The sequence below is a fragment of the Acanthaster planci genome, unplaced genomic scaffold, assembly GCF_054643075.1.
Source record: "Acanthaster planci isolate LZ-2023a unplaced genomic scaffold, COTS_SCS Contig27, whole genome shotgun sequence".
Taxonomy (NCBI): domain Eukaryota; kingdom Metazoa; phylum Echinodermata; class Asteroidea; order Valvatida; family Acanthasteridae; genus Acanthaster; species Acanthaster planci.
Genome location: NW_028257651.1, coordinates 1 through 13,568, shown reverse-complemented (window position 1 = coordinate 13,568; position 13,568 = coordinate 1). Strand labels below are relative to the sequence as shown.

Genomic DNA, 13,568 nt, shown 5'->3' with positions numbered 1-13,568 from the left:
GTCCCACTGTAAGCCAAACAAATGATAATCCTGGAGGAACACTGGAATGATTTTGAATGCAGACTCGACATTAAGCTTCATCATTAAACAATGCCAGCCCAGCTGTATGATAATGGAAACTGCACCTCTATCTATGCATAGTGAACCACTGCTGGCTAATCTGGGATGCCACTATTCACCGAATCACCATCAGGGTAAGATAGGAGGTGTAAAAATACGGAATTTCCCTGGCTGCTTCTTAGGTACCAGTCCTATGTGACTCACAACAAAATTGGGCAATGGGGGATCATCGCAAGAGCCAACCAACCTGCCAGCAGTAAGGTCTTTTTGTAGTTTCTCAGTAACAACGCCAGGCATATCCAAAGCTGACACTACATTTTTGCAGTTTGCCCCTGCGCAAACCCACATGCCCAAGCTTAAAACTGCATTCAAATCCATTGACCAAAAACTTTGGTCTTGTCCGGGTTATAACCTAACAAAAACTGCATGTACATTGACAGGTGTGATAATCATGTTAGTTAACAGGCCGTTGATGTCCTGATCCTGTCCCTTTAACTCCACTGAATGATCCGATTAGTCCCTGTACCCTGTTGCCCATGAGACTTGCCAATTTAATTGATGTTGCTGTTCAAGAAGAAATGAATCATCTTGAAGAAAGCTTGAGACAACATAAACACTTCTCAGTGCAGCAAACTGCACATTCTGATGAACTTATCAAAATGTACACAGGTATACCCTCGTATGAAATCTTTCAATGGCTTGCAGACCAGGTGCGGTCACATGCACAAAAGCTACAGTACTATCGTGGTAAGCAATCTATGGACTGGGATAAATTTTATCAAGTTAGCAATGTCACCTAAGCCAGGCCCTAAACAGTGTCTTTCAGTTGAACTTCTTATGACTCTGATGAAACTGTGATTGAACTTGAGAGGATTGCCTTCAGGTATAAGGTAGCACAGTGCACAGTTTCGCAGATTCTCTCAACTTGGATACCTTTTCAGTACAAGAAATAGATGGGTTCATTTATTGAAATAAATCTGATACATGTACCTGTAGTTTCACGTCTTGTCTACTGTTTTATTCAAGCAAATGTGCACATATTTCAATCTGATTGCACAGGGTTTTTATGTAATTCTATTAGTTCATAAACAATATATTTTATCAAAACTGTGATAGTTTAACATACAAATTTGCTGTATTGTCAGGAAGTACAGGTTACTTATGGTAAAGACATATGTGTACATGGTCATTCCACTTGCCATCAATGGTAAAGGAAATACAATGATGGTATTTCAGCAGTCATGATTACATGTATATGCACATATTTACAGATGAGGAATTCATATTCACACTGCAAAAAAAATCCATACAACTTCAAATAATGGCCATTTTCCTTATGTGGACTTCTTAAAAAAAAGGGTAATTTCTCTGAAGAGATAGTGTTAAATGAACATGTATAGTCCATCCTTTTTGCATGAATATTTCCTAACTCCTAAGTGCATACATGTATTTCCTGTTACAGTTCTTGCACTATGTGGGAAAACTAAGTGTACGTACAGTACATAAAGCTGATTTAAAATCCAGTGCAATGTTTGAAATTTTCAAAATGCAAAGATTAACCATGTTTATCACATAATATAATTCGTAAATTATGAAAACAAATTTGTAGTTTTATTCCATACAACATTGTCATTGTGACCGTGGAACTGTACTGTACTTGAAATTACTAAAGAAATGTATGATGATGTGACAACAATTCCTGATATGACTTGTGAAGATACATCAATCTCCTGAACGTACACACATTTTATGTTTTTGTGACTCTTTCTTGCACTTGTCACATTTCCATTTCGATTTTCTTCTACCTAAGGAGACTTCTTGGCCAGTAAGTCCTATGCAGGAATAATGATACCATAAGTAACATTTGTCACATTTAATACTTTAGTGACTATCATCAATGGGATCTCCCTCACAATCCTTCCCCACAAATCCCACATGGATAACGAGAACCACCCACTGACATTGCTGTTAATGTGGATTCGTCGAGCATCTTTAGCATACATGCATTTTCCATCGTTTTCTGTACTGCATTCTTAAGTACTTGTTCTTAGACATTTCCAGTCCACAATTCTGGAACAATTGCATTGGAAAAGAAGAAACTCCATTCAGGCATTAACACATTTAAGTATTGGTCATCAAAAAGAATTCGCTCAGCATGCATGTTGTCAGAGGGTGAACTTGTGTGAACAACAAAATCACACCACTCATTTTTGTAAGTAGCTGGATTTGAATTTGGACATCATATTTGTGGAGCCCGTCTAAATGTACTACCTCATTATCACTAATGAGTCCAGATGATTCCTCCTTTTCACAAGTTCACTTATTGTCATGTGTCTTTAATGAGTGAAAGGGGTTTTTATTCCAACAAGACCATGGCCACATTTTTTGCAACTGACGATCCCATCTGGTGATCCTGCAACATACAGAAACCTTAAGCTCACCTAAAGTCCAGTGTCTGTACATGACACACCTGAATGTTTCTTATGTAATTAGTGGTGTGCTAAATAGTGTTTTCTGGCTATTGCTTTGCAATACCTTCCCCACTGCAGGGCTGGGGATGTAGGGTTGCCATAATACCCCATGATACGTGCTACACAGGAATGAGAAGCTTTTAGTTTGGGAGGAATCCCAGTTACTGCAGCGGCACAATCTCCTGCCGTACTAGAAGTGATGCTTCCCTTCCTGTGTTCATACCATTTTTCACTTGATTTCTGCTGTGATGTGGCATGTGCAAGCAGTTGCTGCTGGTGCTGGTTTATTATGAAATTGCCAATAACCTGCTCACTTATAGGCCTAGAGTCGGGTTCAATTCTGGAGAATGCTTCACTCACTGTTAGTACTTCCTCAGTCATGCTATTATCAACATGTTTCTCCACTTCTGAAATGTCGAGTGTCTCTCGAGATGGGTCAAGCTGCACTTGTGAGTACATTAGCAGTCCAGTTTTTCAATTAGTAATATGGGCCAAACAATCCAAGTCAAAATCAGAAATAGGATGGGAAACCCTGTCTATAATTACCCGTGGATCATATTTGGACCTGTATCACAATTACTTGCTTCAGTGTTCTGCAATGCGAGATCTTACTTTACACGGACAATTTTAATGTACTCAGCAAATTTAGCCTTATGAACCTTGTCACCCTTTTTTGGAGGAGCATTCCACACCATATTCTGTGAAGTTGAAGAGCTGTTGCGCCCCTGTTCCACTGCTTCAACTATGGCAAATAAAGAGTGCTGCAACATGCTTGCATCCAGCTTGGATCCTTAACCATGAAATGAGAACAAATGATACAAGTAAATGTATTATTTGTAACAAATCTTTTGTAATTTTTGTATCAAAATTACTACTTATTTCACACCATTTATTTATTTCAATGCTGTCATGATTATATAGTATTTGCAAAACTGATGTATTCAAATACATCATTACCGAAATGGCAACAGTTACTGGGTTTTTGTAAAGATTCGACCCATGGTTTTAATACTAACATTGGGTTTTTGTTTCTCAGAAATTAATTGACAAAGATAAACAATGGCCATTCATTATAAAGCTTAAGGTAAAATAAACAAAAGGACATCTGACAACAATATCAAGGCACACAGGATTCCTCTTTAATAATAGGGTTTAAAAAATCTGTGCAAACCAAGATTTATTGCATTTCAGTTGATGCAAAATTCTTAGAAGATTATTGTAAGCTTGCCATTAAAAGGTTTCAATTTACCCAACTACACAGGTACACTCTGCTGTTACAACTTGCGCGCTGGCCTTGTTCAGCACCACCCATGCAAAATATGGATCTTTATTGGTTTTGGTCAGTAGTATGACCTACATAAAATTTAAACGTAACATGGGAAAAACAAGTTAGTAGATTTAATCTTAATTCAAAGACTTGCTTCAGCAGGTGCAAACAACATACATAATTACACTGGCTGATGCACTTAAAAGGTGCTTGACAAATTATCCCTCAGACAGGGAGTAAATATGTGTTTTTCAGCATTTAATACCAGCTCAGAATAGACAAGACTAATGCCCAAGCTGCATACACGTTAGTTTAAGACTGGTTAAGCACATATTTATTCCTATTAATAAATATCTTTTTTAGTCAGAAAAGTCAAAAGAAGTCAATATATGATGATTTCCAGCAATTTTGTTTTGGAATTTTACTTTCATTTTCCCGAACACCCCATCCATTTAATGGAACATTCTTTGTGCAAACTGTCAAACTGGCTCGCATGCAACAAACCGTGTGCACACAGACTCATGACCAATCGGAATCAAACTATCATACGGTCAAGTTGCACGTTGTTGAATAGGAAGACTGTCTGCGGTATTTATGAATGCCCGTTAATTCAACAGATGTTTTTCATTCCTTGCACCGAATGCAATGCAATATTTCATCCATTATATTAACCCTAACCCTGCCAGATGCAGCACAGTGCACCAAGTGAAAAGTTTGATGCACTTTGATGCACTTGGCAATCAACAGCAGTGGCACACACTGGCTATGTTGAGACAACGGCAGCTAGTCCTATTGAACAATGCCACTGTTGGATAGTGTGGTAACTGGCAACCACAGACCCCCAGGCTGTTTGGCCTTGGGGAGAGTAGAACTGGTGGATCTTGTTACACTGGGCAGGCAAGCCACTTTGGCAAATGATGCAGACTGAGGTGTCTGGCAGGGTTTCTAGCCAAAGTAGGCTGGAGGGTTAGGGTTAAAATAGGCATTAACTTGTTGCACTCTCCAACAATTCACTGTATTGAACAGGATTAGGCTTTCATACCTTTCCCTGTACAAAACAATAGCTGATGTTTGCACTGATGCCATGGTAAGCCATGCCTTTCACATGGTCAAGACACATAAAGACCTTTGCCAAGTCCTACAGTTCTCATGCCATCAGTGTTATGCTGCCCAACTTTGCGTCCAGCTGTAAAACAATATGTCAAACAATATGTCGGAAAAAATGCAAACTTATTTATAAATGTATGTTCAATGGCTCTGTAGCGTTTTCTCCCTTATAAAAATAAAAATACTTGCATTTAGATCCCGTGTACATTTTTCTCAGCAATAGATTAGGAGCCTTTAACTTTTGACCCTGAAATGTCAAAACTGACTCTGTAATGTCAAGCCTCCTAATTGATTTAAGAGTACCCCTACACAAGGACCCACTTTTATTGCTTTAGCCTTCCTACCACATTCCACTTGCAGACTTCTTGTCCAGGATTTATTACTTTATAATTAGATTTACCCTTGTTCTTCTGGCCTAAGTTCCCAACCCTATTTTTACCACTTGGTCATTTTTAGCCATTCTCATCACAACCACTCTCCAAGCAACATCTCTATGTGCAGTATACCCCCACTCTCTCTTGTACAAGCTGTAAAATAGTTTAGAATAAAAGTTTCTTTCTCAAAAGTTAGTACATGTTGTCAACATTGTTCCTTTTATACAACACTACTAAAGCTCTTACAACTACAGTTTATTACCCCACTGTGAGACTTCCTTCTTTTGGAGATGTTTTATCACTTTAAGCTCACCAGTCTTGATGTAACTGTGGGCCCTTATTGTGTCTGGCAAACTTGCTGGGGAGACCTCCCACCCTTCTGAAAGGGATTCAGGACATGGCAACTGCATCACACCACCATCCAATAAAAGCTTTCTCTCCTTATAATAAATAGGGACATGCATAAAAGTGAGCCTATTGGTAACCGATTTTCTGTGTAAGAAATACATGTAGGCCTTTCAATGAAAGATAGCACTGCCTGAAGAAATAATGCCACGTGGGGTCTGTGGCGACAATGAAGCAAACTACAAACTTACATGTCGATAACTGAGGTAAGATCACAAACAAATGTGTGACAGGGAGATGAATACTTATAAGGGAAACCTCAAACATGTCAGAGAGTACAAACAACATGGTTTGACGTCTGCCTCTGTAGTGCACCAAAATAAAGTCTGGATGCTTGATGTGTGGCCAACAAAGTGCAACCAGGCTACAATCAGATTGTTGAGTAGGCTAGGCCTTATAAATAGTTAGCCTACATTCACAACATTACGTTTTTTTTTCATTTTTAGAGCCTAAAACCCATTTCTTTGCTTAGCGGATTTGGCAGTTTCCAAACCAAAATTAAATTCAAATGTTTATATTAATTGTCTATTTAATCACATTCCAAAAATGTTGAAAATCTGTTTGAAAAATGTATTCAGTGCTAGGCCTACCTTTGATTTTGCAAAAGCTGCCTCAGCTTCTCTGTTGGTTTTGCAACCAAACCAAGCTTTTTCCACCCAGTAACCTTCTCGACAAGTTCATCTTGTTCTTTTGTTTTTCATCAGTGACTGCCACACCCCTGGCCCTCAAATACGACAATTTGTTTTTGGTAAGATTCAGAAACTTCTGACATATTGTAAATTAGTTTTATTTTAATTTTTGTTGTGTGTTATAGATTTTATTTTAAATTGTTATATTTTGGGTGTTCATATATATGTGTAGTTTGCTTTCCATATCAGTTGATCTGGATTTAAATGTAGAACTATACCACTACGTTTAGTCCCACTAAATGGAACAGTCTAACATTGCCACACCTTTCATCGTTAAGTTAATTAGCCTACTAGGGACTTCTTTGACTGGGACGGTCAGGGGAACATCCACAACTGGGATGTTCCTGTGTCTTTTCTATATGTAAGTTTTTGTGTTTGTTTCTTTAACAAAAACTTGGGATACTCCGCTCCAGCCATTCCTTATATCTACATTGCTATGCTCTTGTGCATGTGGCCAGGGTATTTTTTTTCTGTTACAGGTCCATTTCTGGGGGGAGGCGTCGCACGCATTGGGTTTGAGGTCTGGGTAGTTTGTCTTCACATGTTCACATGTGTGTGATTTAAAATGGCCAGCATGTGCAGGAGCATATTTAATGTCATTGCACCCTGCACCGTGCAGGGAGCAACTACTTGTAGTTAATTTGTTATCTCTATAGCCATATTCGTGTGTGATTAATTACTTGATTTTGTTTACTTTTTTTTAGAAAATAAATAAGCCGCTGACAGATTTCTGCGGATTGGCAAGTTGGCCAAGTATCATACATTTCAGTTATTTTCTTTGATCCAACGTTTGTTATCAGGGTCCTTCATGGATTCCGTTACAATATGCCTACTGATGAAGATCCATTTTGTTGGCAATTTTACGCAAGTCAAATCACTTGCGCGCGATGCTCCCTTTCCCTTCCCAGCATGCCTCAGCGCAGAGTGCCACCTGCTGAAATCAACCGATCGACAATAGACCCTATTGCTTCCAATTAGCATAATGACCATATGCGCAAAATGGCCGTCATGACCGTAATCTGTTGCAAAAAAAGCGCAAACATCTGTAACTTTTCAAATCCCTTTGCAAACACTTAGGTTAGAATTATCTTCAAATTCGTCAATTCCTCTTTGTTTAATGTCATCTAGCAGTCTTTGCACAAATGAATCACCCACCATTACAACTCGAGTACAGCCTGGCTGTAGCCATATTTCGTAAACGCGTACATGAGCCACAGCAAATTTGACCTTCGACATCCAATGGACGATAGATACATACAACGCATGAACGTATCGTAACTATGTACATGTACAAGTACACTATGAACATGCTTCGCGTACTGTACAGGTACACTGCATACAGGAAAACGAAGACCACGTTTCTGACATTTTTACAGAATCGAGCAAACTCACCTCGCTTCTACAAACGGTAAACACAAGCTACTTCCACAACAGTAATGACCCAGCTATAGGCTGACAACAGAATTACATGGCGGACGCAACAGAAAAACGGAAAAAATACAGGAAAAATTGAAAACAAAATGACCACAATAGTTTCTAGATTAGCTTGAATGAAACGTTGCGGACCGCAGACTGTGCGAGCCAATCGGCTGCAGGCTCAGGCCAGGGATGAAGTTATGGCTCCGCCCATAAAAACGTATAAAGGTTAATCGTGTGTTTGGATCAGACGTACAAAGTCAACTTTGCGCAGGATGCCGCCCTCTAACGTGGGGACGACGGGAAAATTGAAAAAAATTTAAAAAACGTGGGACAAGAACCATTACCTTCTTCTCAAGATATTTCAATAACTACAGCAAATTTGCAATTGAAACTCACATTAGCTGAGAGAGGAACATGCTGGCTTGCAGATGTCACCGCGATTTTCAGAGTTGGACCATTCTCAGCTTTTAAGGGTAGACATACGAAGTCAACTTTTTCACGGGATTCCGCCCTGTACTAACGCGTTGTCAGAGGGAAAATTTCAGGAAAAAAAAGCAACAGGAGAAAAACCATTGGCTTCTTTTCCAGATATTTCATTAACTACACCAAATATGGAATTGAACCTCTGGTAAGTAGAGAGAGGAACATGTGCATTTTCAGATGCCACAGTGATTTTCAGAATTGTCAGTCTTTTTAGGGTCAGACGTACGAAGTCAACTTTGCGCGGGATGCCGCCCTTTAATGTGTTGCAACAGGGAAAATTCCATATTGGCTGTATTTGCTGTATTTATTGAAATATTCGGAAAGGTAGCCAATGGTCCTTGTCCTGCTGCCTCTTATAGCTTGTCCCACTACTCTGATAAGTAGAGAGGAACATGTGCTTTTTCAGAAGCCACCGCGATTTTCAGATTTGGACCATTGTCAGTCTTTTTGGGGACAGATGGACGAAGTCAACTTTGCGCGGGATTCCGCCCTGTAACGCGTTGTCAGAGGGAAAACTGTAAGTGTTGCAGCAGTGCCGAGTTTTCACGGCCGTCTCGTGAGGGCGCGCTTCATAAAAAGGCCACGCTTGGCGCTAGCGCCTCGGTGTATACAAGTTAACAGAATTCAGAACAGGGTTTCAAATCAGCAATCATCATACATCCTAGGGGGTTCAGAAGTATTCAGTTGGGTAAGTTATCATTTGAAATCTTTATTCAGTCAAGGCCATTTTCAAGCAAATAATGGAGCCGTTTATATGGGTTATTTATCTAAAATTTACTATGGGTTATTACGCAGAAATCATTGCTGGAATACCAACTCATCTCCCGGCGTGCCTTTTCATTCTATTTAGATTGAAGTCATTAGGAGAGTGTAATGATAAAAAGATCTTTATTAAACGTGCTGTTAATTATCTTTGTTTTCTCTTTACTTGAAGCTCACATATATTCAAGGGAGGGACAGCAACTACATACCGGGAGGGTTTTTTCTTGAATTTCTTCTTAAATGCAATAAACCAGATTGCCAACTAAACTTGGAAAATAGTCTACAGAAAATTGGTCCTTTGAACCGGATGACATCCAGCTAACTAAGAACTGTCAAGTTCAACATGTCTGTCACTACTGAAACCCAAGCTGAAGAAACCCTACATGTTCGTCGGGGGCGTTATCCGCCACATGTTCCGGATCCCCAGGGACATTATCCACATGTACCAGAAGCCCAAGAGCATTATCCGCCACGTGTTCCAGAAACCCAAGGGCGTTATCCGCGACATGTTCCCGAGGCCCATGACCACCATGTCATACAGCCTTCAAGTTTTCCTCATCAACCAAGTGTTTTTCTGCCCAGGCAACCTGCAGATGCTGATGTGCCCAATACAGGACGACCTCCCTCCATGTACAGCGGGACCTCATGCAGCTCCTCAGCAAGATCATCCAAGTCAAAGATCACAAGACGTCTTGCTGAACAGGAATCACGCAGGAAACTGGAGGAGCTCAGGAGGAAGGCGGAAGAGGAAAGAGCGAAAGTCCAGTTCCAAGCCAAGCAGATGGAAATTCAAATCAACTCAGATTTGAGGCGGGCAGAGATAGAACTAGAAACTGAGAGACTGAGACATGAAATTGATGTAATTTATCAGGAAGAAAAAGACCAAACAAAAGTGGGTGGTCACTTACCAGGGCAGGTGGAGTCAGTTAAAGATAGAACCTTTGCTTGGGTAAATGAAGGGGTAAGTACTTCTGAGCCCTCTGTATCCATGTTGGCTGATATTAGTATGAATACCTCTGTCAATCTTAATGCGCACATGCCCGAGCCTGTACCGTTAATGCAGCACAGCATGGCCATCCCCATGACAAGTGTTAACCCTCGTGAGGCAGCAAGTCAACACACTTCACATGCCATGTCAAGCACATACGTTTCGCACGGGGCGGCAAGCACCTACCTTCCTGGGCCAGCAAGCGCGCACATTTCGCATGTCATGTCAGGCGCATACATTTCACACGGGGTGGCAAGCACTCATCCTCCTGGGATAATAAATGCGCCGGTTTCGTGTGTTATGGCAGACTCGTATGTTTCACACCAGGCAGCAGGCGTACAAGTGGCCAGTTCCTTGCCACAAGTCTTTAACCCAAATGCCTCCGTATTTCTTCCTAACACCGTGTTAGTTCAGTCTTTGCCCACAGTTCGTTTGTTCAGTGACATGCCAGTTTCCAAGTTCTCACTAATCAGTGGTGCATCCGCCATGGAAGGAGTGGGCAGTCAATCCCCAACCCAGCATGGTGCCCCCAGGCAGCAATCCACCAAGAATGGCAAGGTTCCAGAGCCATCGACCTCAAGAGAGGACACAGACACTTCCAGTGGTGAAGAACAGGGCGAATCAAGTTCCTCCAATGGTGACGACCCATCAGAGAGTGATAAAGGTAGCAAACATTCACACTGTTCTAAGGGATCTTCCAAGGCTAAGGGCAAATCCCCAACTCCTGCTGCCAATGCCAGTAAAGGCCCTGTGACGACTTTCGCTGGCCCATTTGGCTATGGCTTTGGAATTTTGGGATAGCCTCCCCAAGTTGGACATCCCTAAGTTCGACAGTGAGCATGATGTTAGGCAGTATGTAACCTTTAGATCTCTATGGGACAGCATCATGAAAGGCCCCATGCATCAACTGCCAGATGCCACCAAATTCACCTACCTACGAAGTCATCTCGGAGGTCGTCCTCTAGCCATTGCCGACCGTAATCTCATCTTGGGAGATGGAGCATGTGCGGCGACAATGAAGCAGTTGCATAAGGCATATGGGGATCCAGCACGAATAGTCCAAGGCCTACTCAATCAGCTAGAGGCCCGTCCTGTCCTTGCGTACAATGATTGGTCTGGACTCCGTTACTTCTCAGATGAGCTGGCCACAGCAGTAGAAACAGCTGAAAAATTGGACTTTAGTGATGAGCTTAAGCACCACCGCTATGCCACTGAGCTTGTCAAAAAATTGCCTGAGAGGCTTCACTCAGAATTCCTGTCCAAAATGTGGAATCAAGGCCATGGTATGAGCTACACAGTACATGATCTTAATCGATGGTTAAAGAAGAAGACTGGCCCAGCTAGTTTGATCCTCATAGAAAAGGCAAGCAAGTCAAAGTCCCCCAGGGAGTCTTCACAATGGCGGAGTCAGGGGCAAAAGAAGTCTCCATCCAACCAACCGTATCCATCCAGATCTTACATGGCCAAAGCCAGTCCTCAGTCAGCAGCGACTGCATCAGCAGTCAGAAAGAAGATTGCTACTGAGACCAAGGTCCCAAGTGAAAGCAATGCATCTGCAATGACTCCAGAGAGGATTAGCTGTTTGTATTGCAAAGTCAGAGAATCGGGCCACTACCTCGAAACTTGTCAACAATTTCAGGGCCTGACAAGAGAACAGAAGTTGCAGTGGTTGAAGACAAACCAACGATGTAAAAAATGTGCAAAGAAACATGAAAAGGAATGTTTGTATCCTAAAAAGTGTAAAGAATGCAAAGGTGACCACCGCACCAGCCTCCACGAACTTTCTGAACCCATAGCTAAGGAAGCAATAATGTGTTCAGGGGTGGGGCCTAGCCCTAGAGTGGACTACAAGCGTGATGTTTTGATTAAAGTTGTGCCACTTACAGTGCATGGGCCTTCAGGTCGCATTGACACCTTTGGCGTGTTGGATGAATGTGTGGAGAGGACAATGGTCCTGCAGTCTGTTGTTGACAAGTTGAATATTCCTGGCCATGAAGAACAACTTTGTATAAGCACTGTGATGGGTGACACCAGCTGGAGGGGAAAATGTGTTGACTTCAAAGTCTCTGCTCGTGGAGACAGTGAAAGGCATACAGTGTGCTTTCAGCGCCCCAGATGTTCAGCTAGTTGATTACAGTGTGTCTGCAGAGGATCTACAAAACAAGTGGCCTCACGAGGGCTAGCATTGTTTTCGGCCCACAGGGTTCAACCGTCTGTGCTCATCGGTGCGGACCATGTCGAACTCACGCTTTCGTCTGAAGTCCGCTGTGGTCCAAAGTGTAGTTCCCCCGTGGCAGTAAACACCTTGTTTGGCTGGACTGTCCTTGGTCACCAAGGTCTCCCTGGTAAAACTTTGGAGGGCCGAGGCATTCTGTTCACATCATGTGCTACACATCAACCGGACCAGCAGCTGCACCAATTGATGGAGCAATTTATAACAGTTGATAAATTACCTCAGGTAAATGAAAAGCAGGTAACCCGGTCGAGGATTGACAAGCTTGCCATCAACATGCTGGAAGAGAACACCAGGGAAGTTGAAGTTGATGGGGTGAAGCGGCTTGAAACTCCACTCTTGTGGAAGCCGAACCACAAGAAACCTTCCAGTCTCCCACAAGCAGTATTGGCATTGGCCCGCTCAAACCAGAGGAAGATTGAGGGAAACTCTGAGTTGGCAGATTATTGTCGCACGTACATCCGGAAACTCCAAGACCAGAAACAGGTCAGGGTTCTTGGACCGGTGGATGACTTGTCGGCAGACCAACTACGAGGTTGGTATATTCCATGTCATGATGTACAAAGTAGTGGGAAAAACCGTCTCGTTTTCAATTGCTCATTTGAGTTTGGAGGCCAGAGCCTCAGTCATGAACTGGTTGCCGGCCCCACCTTGGGTCCATCTCTGTTGGATGTTCTCTTACGATTTCGTCAGGGTCGAGTGGCGGTTTCAGGAGATATAACCGCCATGTTTCATCAAGTTAGACTCCGACTGGAAGAGCAACGAATGTTTCGGTTTCTTTGGAAAGATGAGCATCTTGACAAATGGGTTGTCATAGAGTGGTTGGTGCTTCCATTTGGGGCTGCATGTAGTCCGTGCTGTGCAACATTTGCCCTTCAGAAAGCTGCTGTGGATGGGGTAGACCAGTATCCACGAGTCCAGTCTACAATAGAGAAAGAGACCTACGTAGACAACCAGCTGGCCAGTCGAGACACTGAAGAAGAGGCTATCCAACTTGTCCAGAGCACACGCAAATGTTTACAAGAAGTAGGATTCCAGATGGTGAAGTATGCGAGTAGTCACCCCACAGTACTTGAGAGTCTTCCCAATGAGGCTTGTTCAACTCGTCAGGTACAATTGTTGTCACTGGACCCACAGGGGGCGATCCAGAGCCAGCTGTTGGGCTATGCTGGGACTGGAAGAGTGATGAGCCGTATCACCCAGCCAAGGTTCCAGAACACAATGTGCTGACTAAGCGCATAGCCCTCAGGGCCCTTGCAAGTCAATTTGAACCGTTGGGGGACATTGCACCCTTCACAGCTAGAGCCAAG

General features: G+C 42.4%; 1 protein-coding gene and 1 long non-coding RNA gene across 6 annotated transcripts; one reads left to right on the top strand and one right to left on the bottom strand.

Annotated features, from left to right (window-relative positions):
• Positions 1-1,973: 1,973 nt before the first annotated feature.
• Positions 1,974-8,060, bottom strand: LOC110990805 (uncharacterized). 3 transcript variants are annotated; one of them, XR_015423900.1, is made up of 6 exons: positions 7,766-8,059; positions 6,275-6,402; positions 5,593-5,719; positions 4,841-4,984; positions 3,781-3,884; positions 1,974-3,321 (listed from the first exon to the last, which is right to left on the bottom strand). It is a non-coding gene; the product is annotated as an uncharacterized LOC110990805 (long non-coding RNA). The 3 variants fall into 3 exon arrangements; XR_015423901.1 differs by lacking the exon at positions 6,275-6,402 and having other exon boundaries at positions 5,542-5,719; positions 7,766-8,060; XR_002599994.2 differs by lacking the exon at positions 6,275-6,402 and having other exon boundaries at positions 7,766-8,049.
• A 756-nt stretch (positions 8,061-8,816) lies between these two features.
• On the top strand, positions 8,817-13,558 carry LOC110984468 (uncharacterized). 3 transcript variants are annotated; one of them, XR_015423899.1, is made up of 2 exons: positions 8,817-8,963; positions 9,210-9,313. XR_015423899.1 is itself a non-coding variant. In XM_087131891.1 (2 exons), exon 2 carries the CDS (start codon positions 12,448-12,450, stop codon positions 13,486-13,488), a length of 1,041 nt encoding a protein of 346 aa, XP_086988017.1. In that variant the 5' UTR covers positions 8,827-8,963; positions 9,620-12,447; the 3' UTR covers positions 13,489-13,558. The 3 variants fall into 3 exon arrangements, 2 of the variants coding, with proteins under 2 accessions (XP_086988017.1, XP_086988016.1); XM_087131891.1 differs by lacking the exon at positions 9,210-9,313 and adding an exon at positions 9,620-13,558 and having other exon boundaries at positions 8,827-8,963; XM_087131890.1 differs by lacking the exon at positions 9,210-9,313 and adding an exon at positions 9,620-13,558 and having other exon boundaries at positions 8,830-8,963.
• The last annotated feature ends 10 nt before the right edge of the window (positions 13,559-13,568 follow it).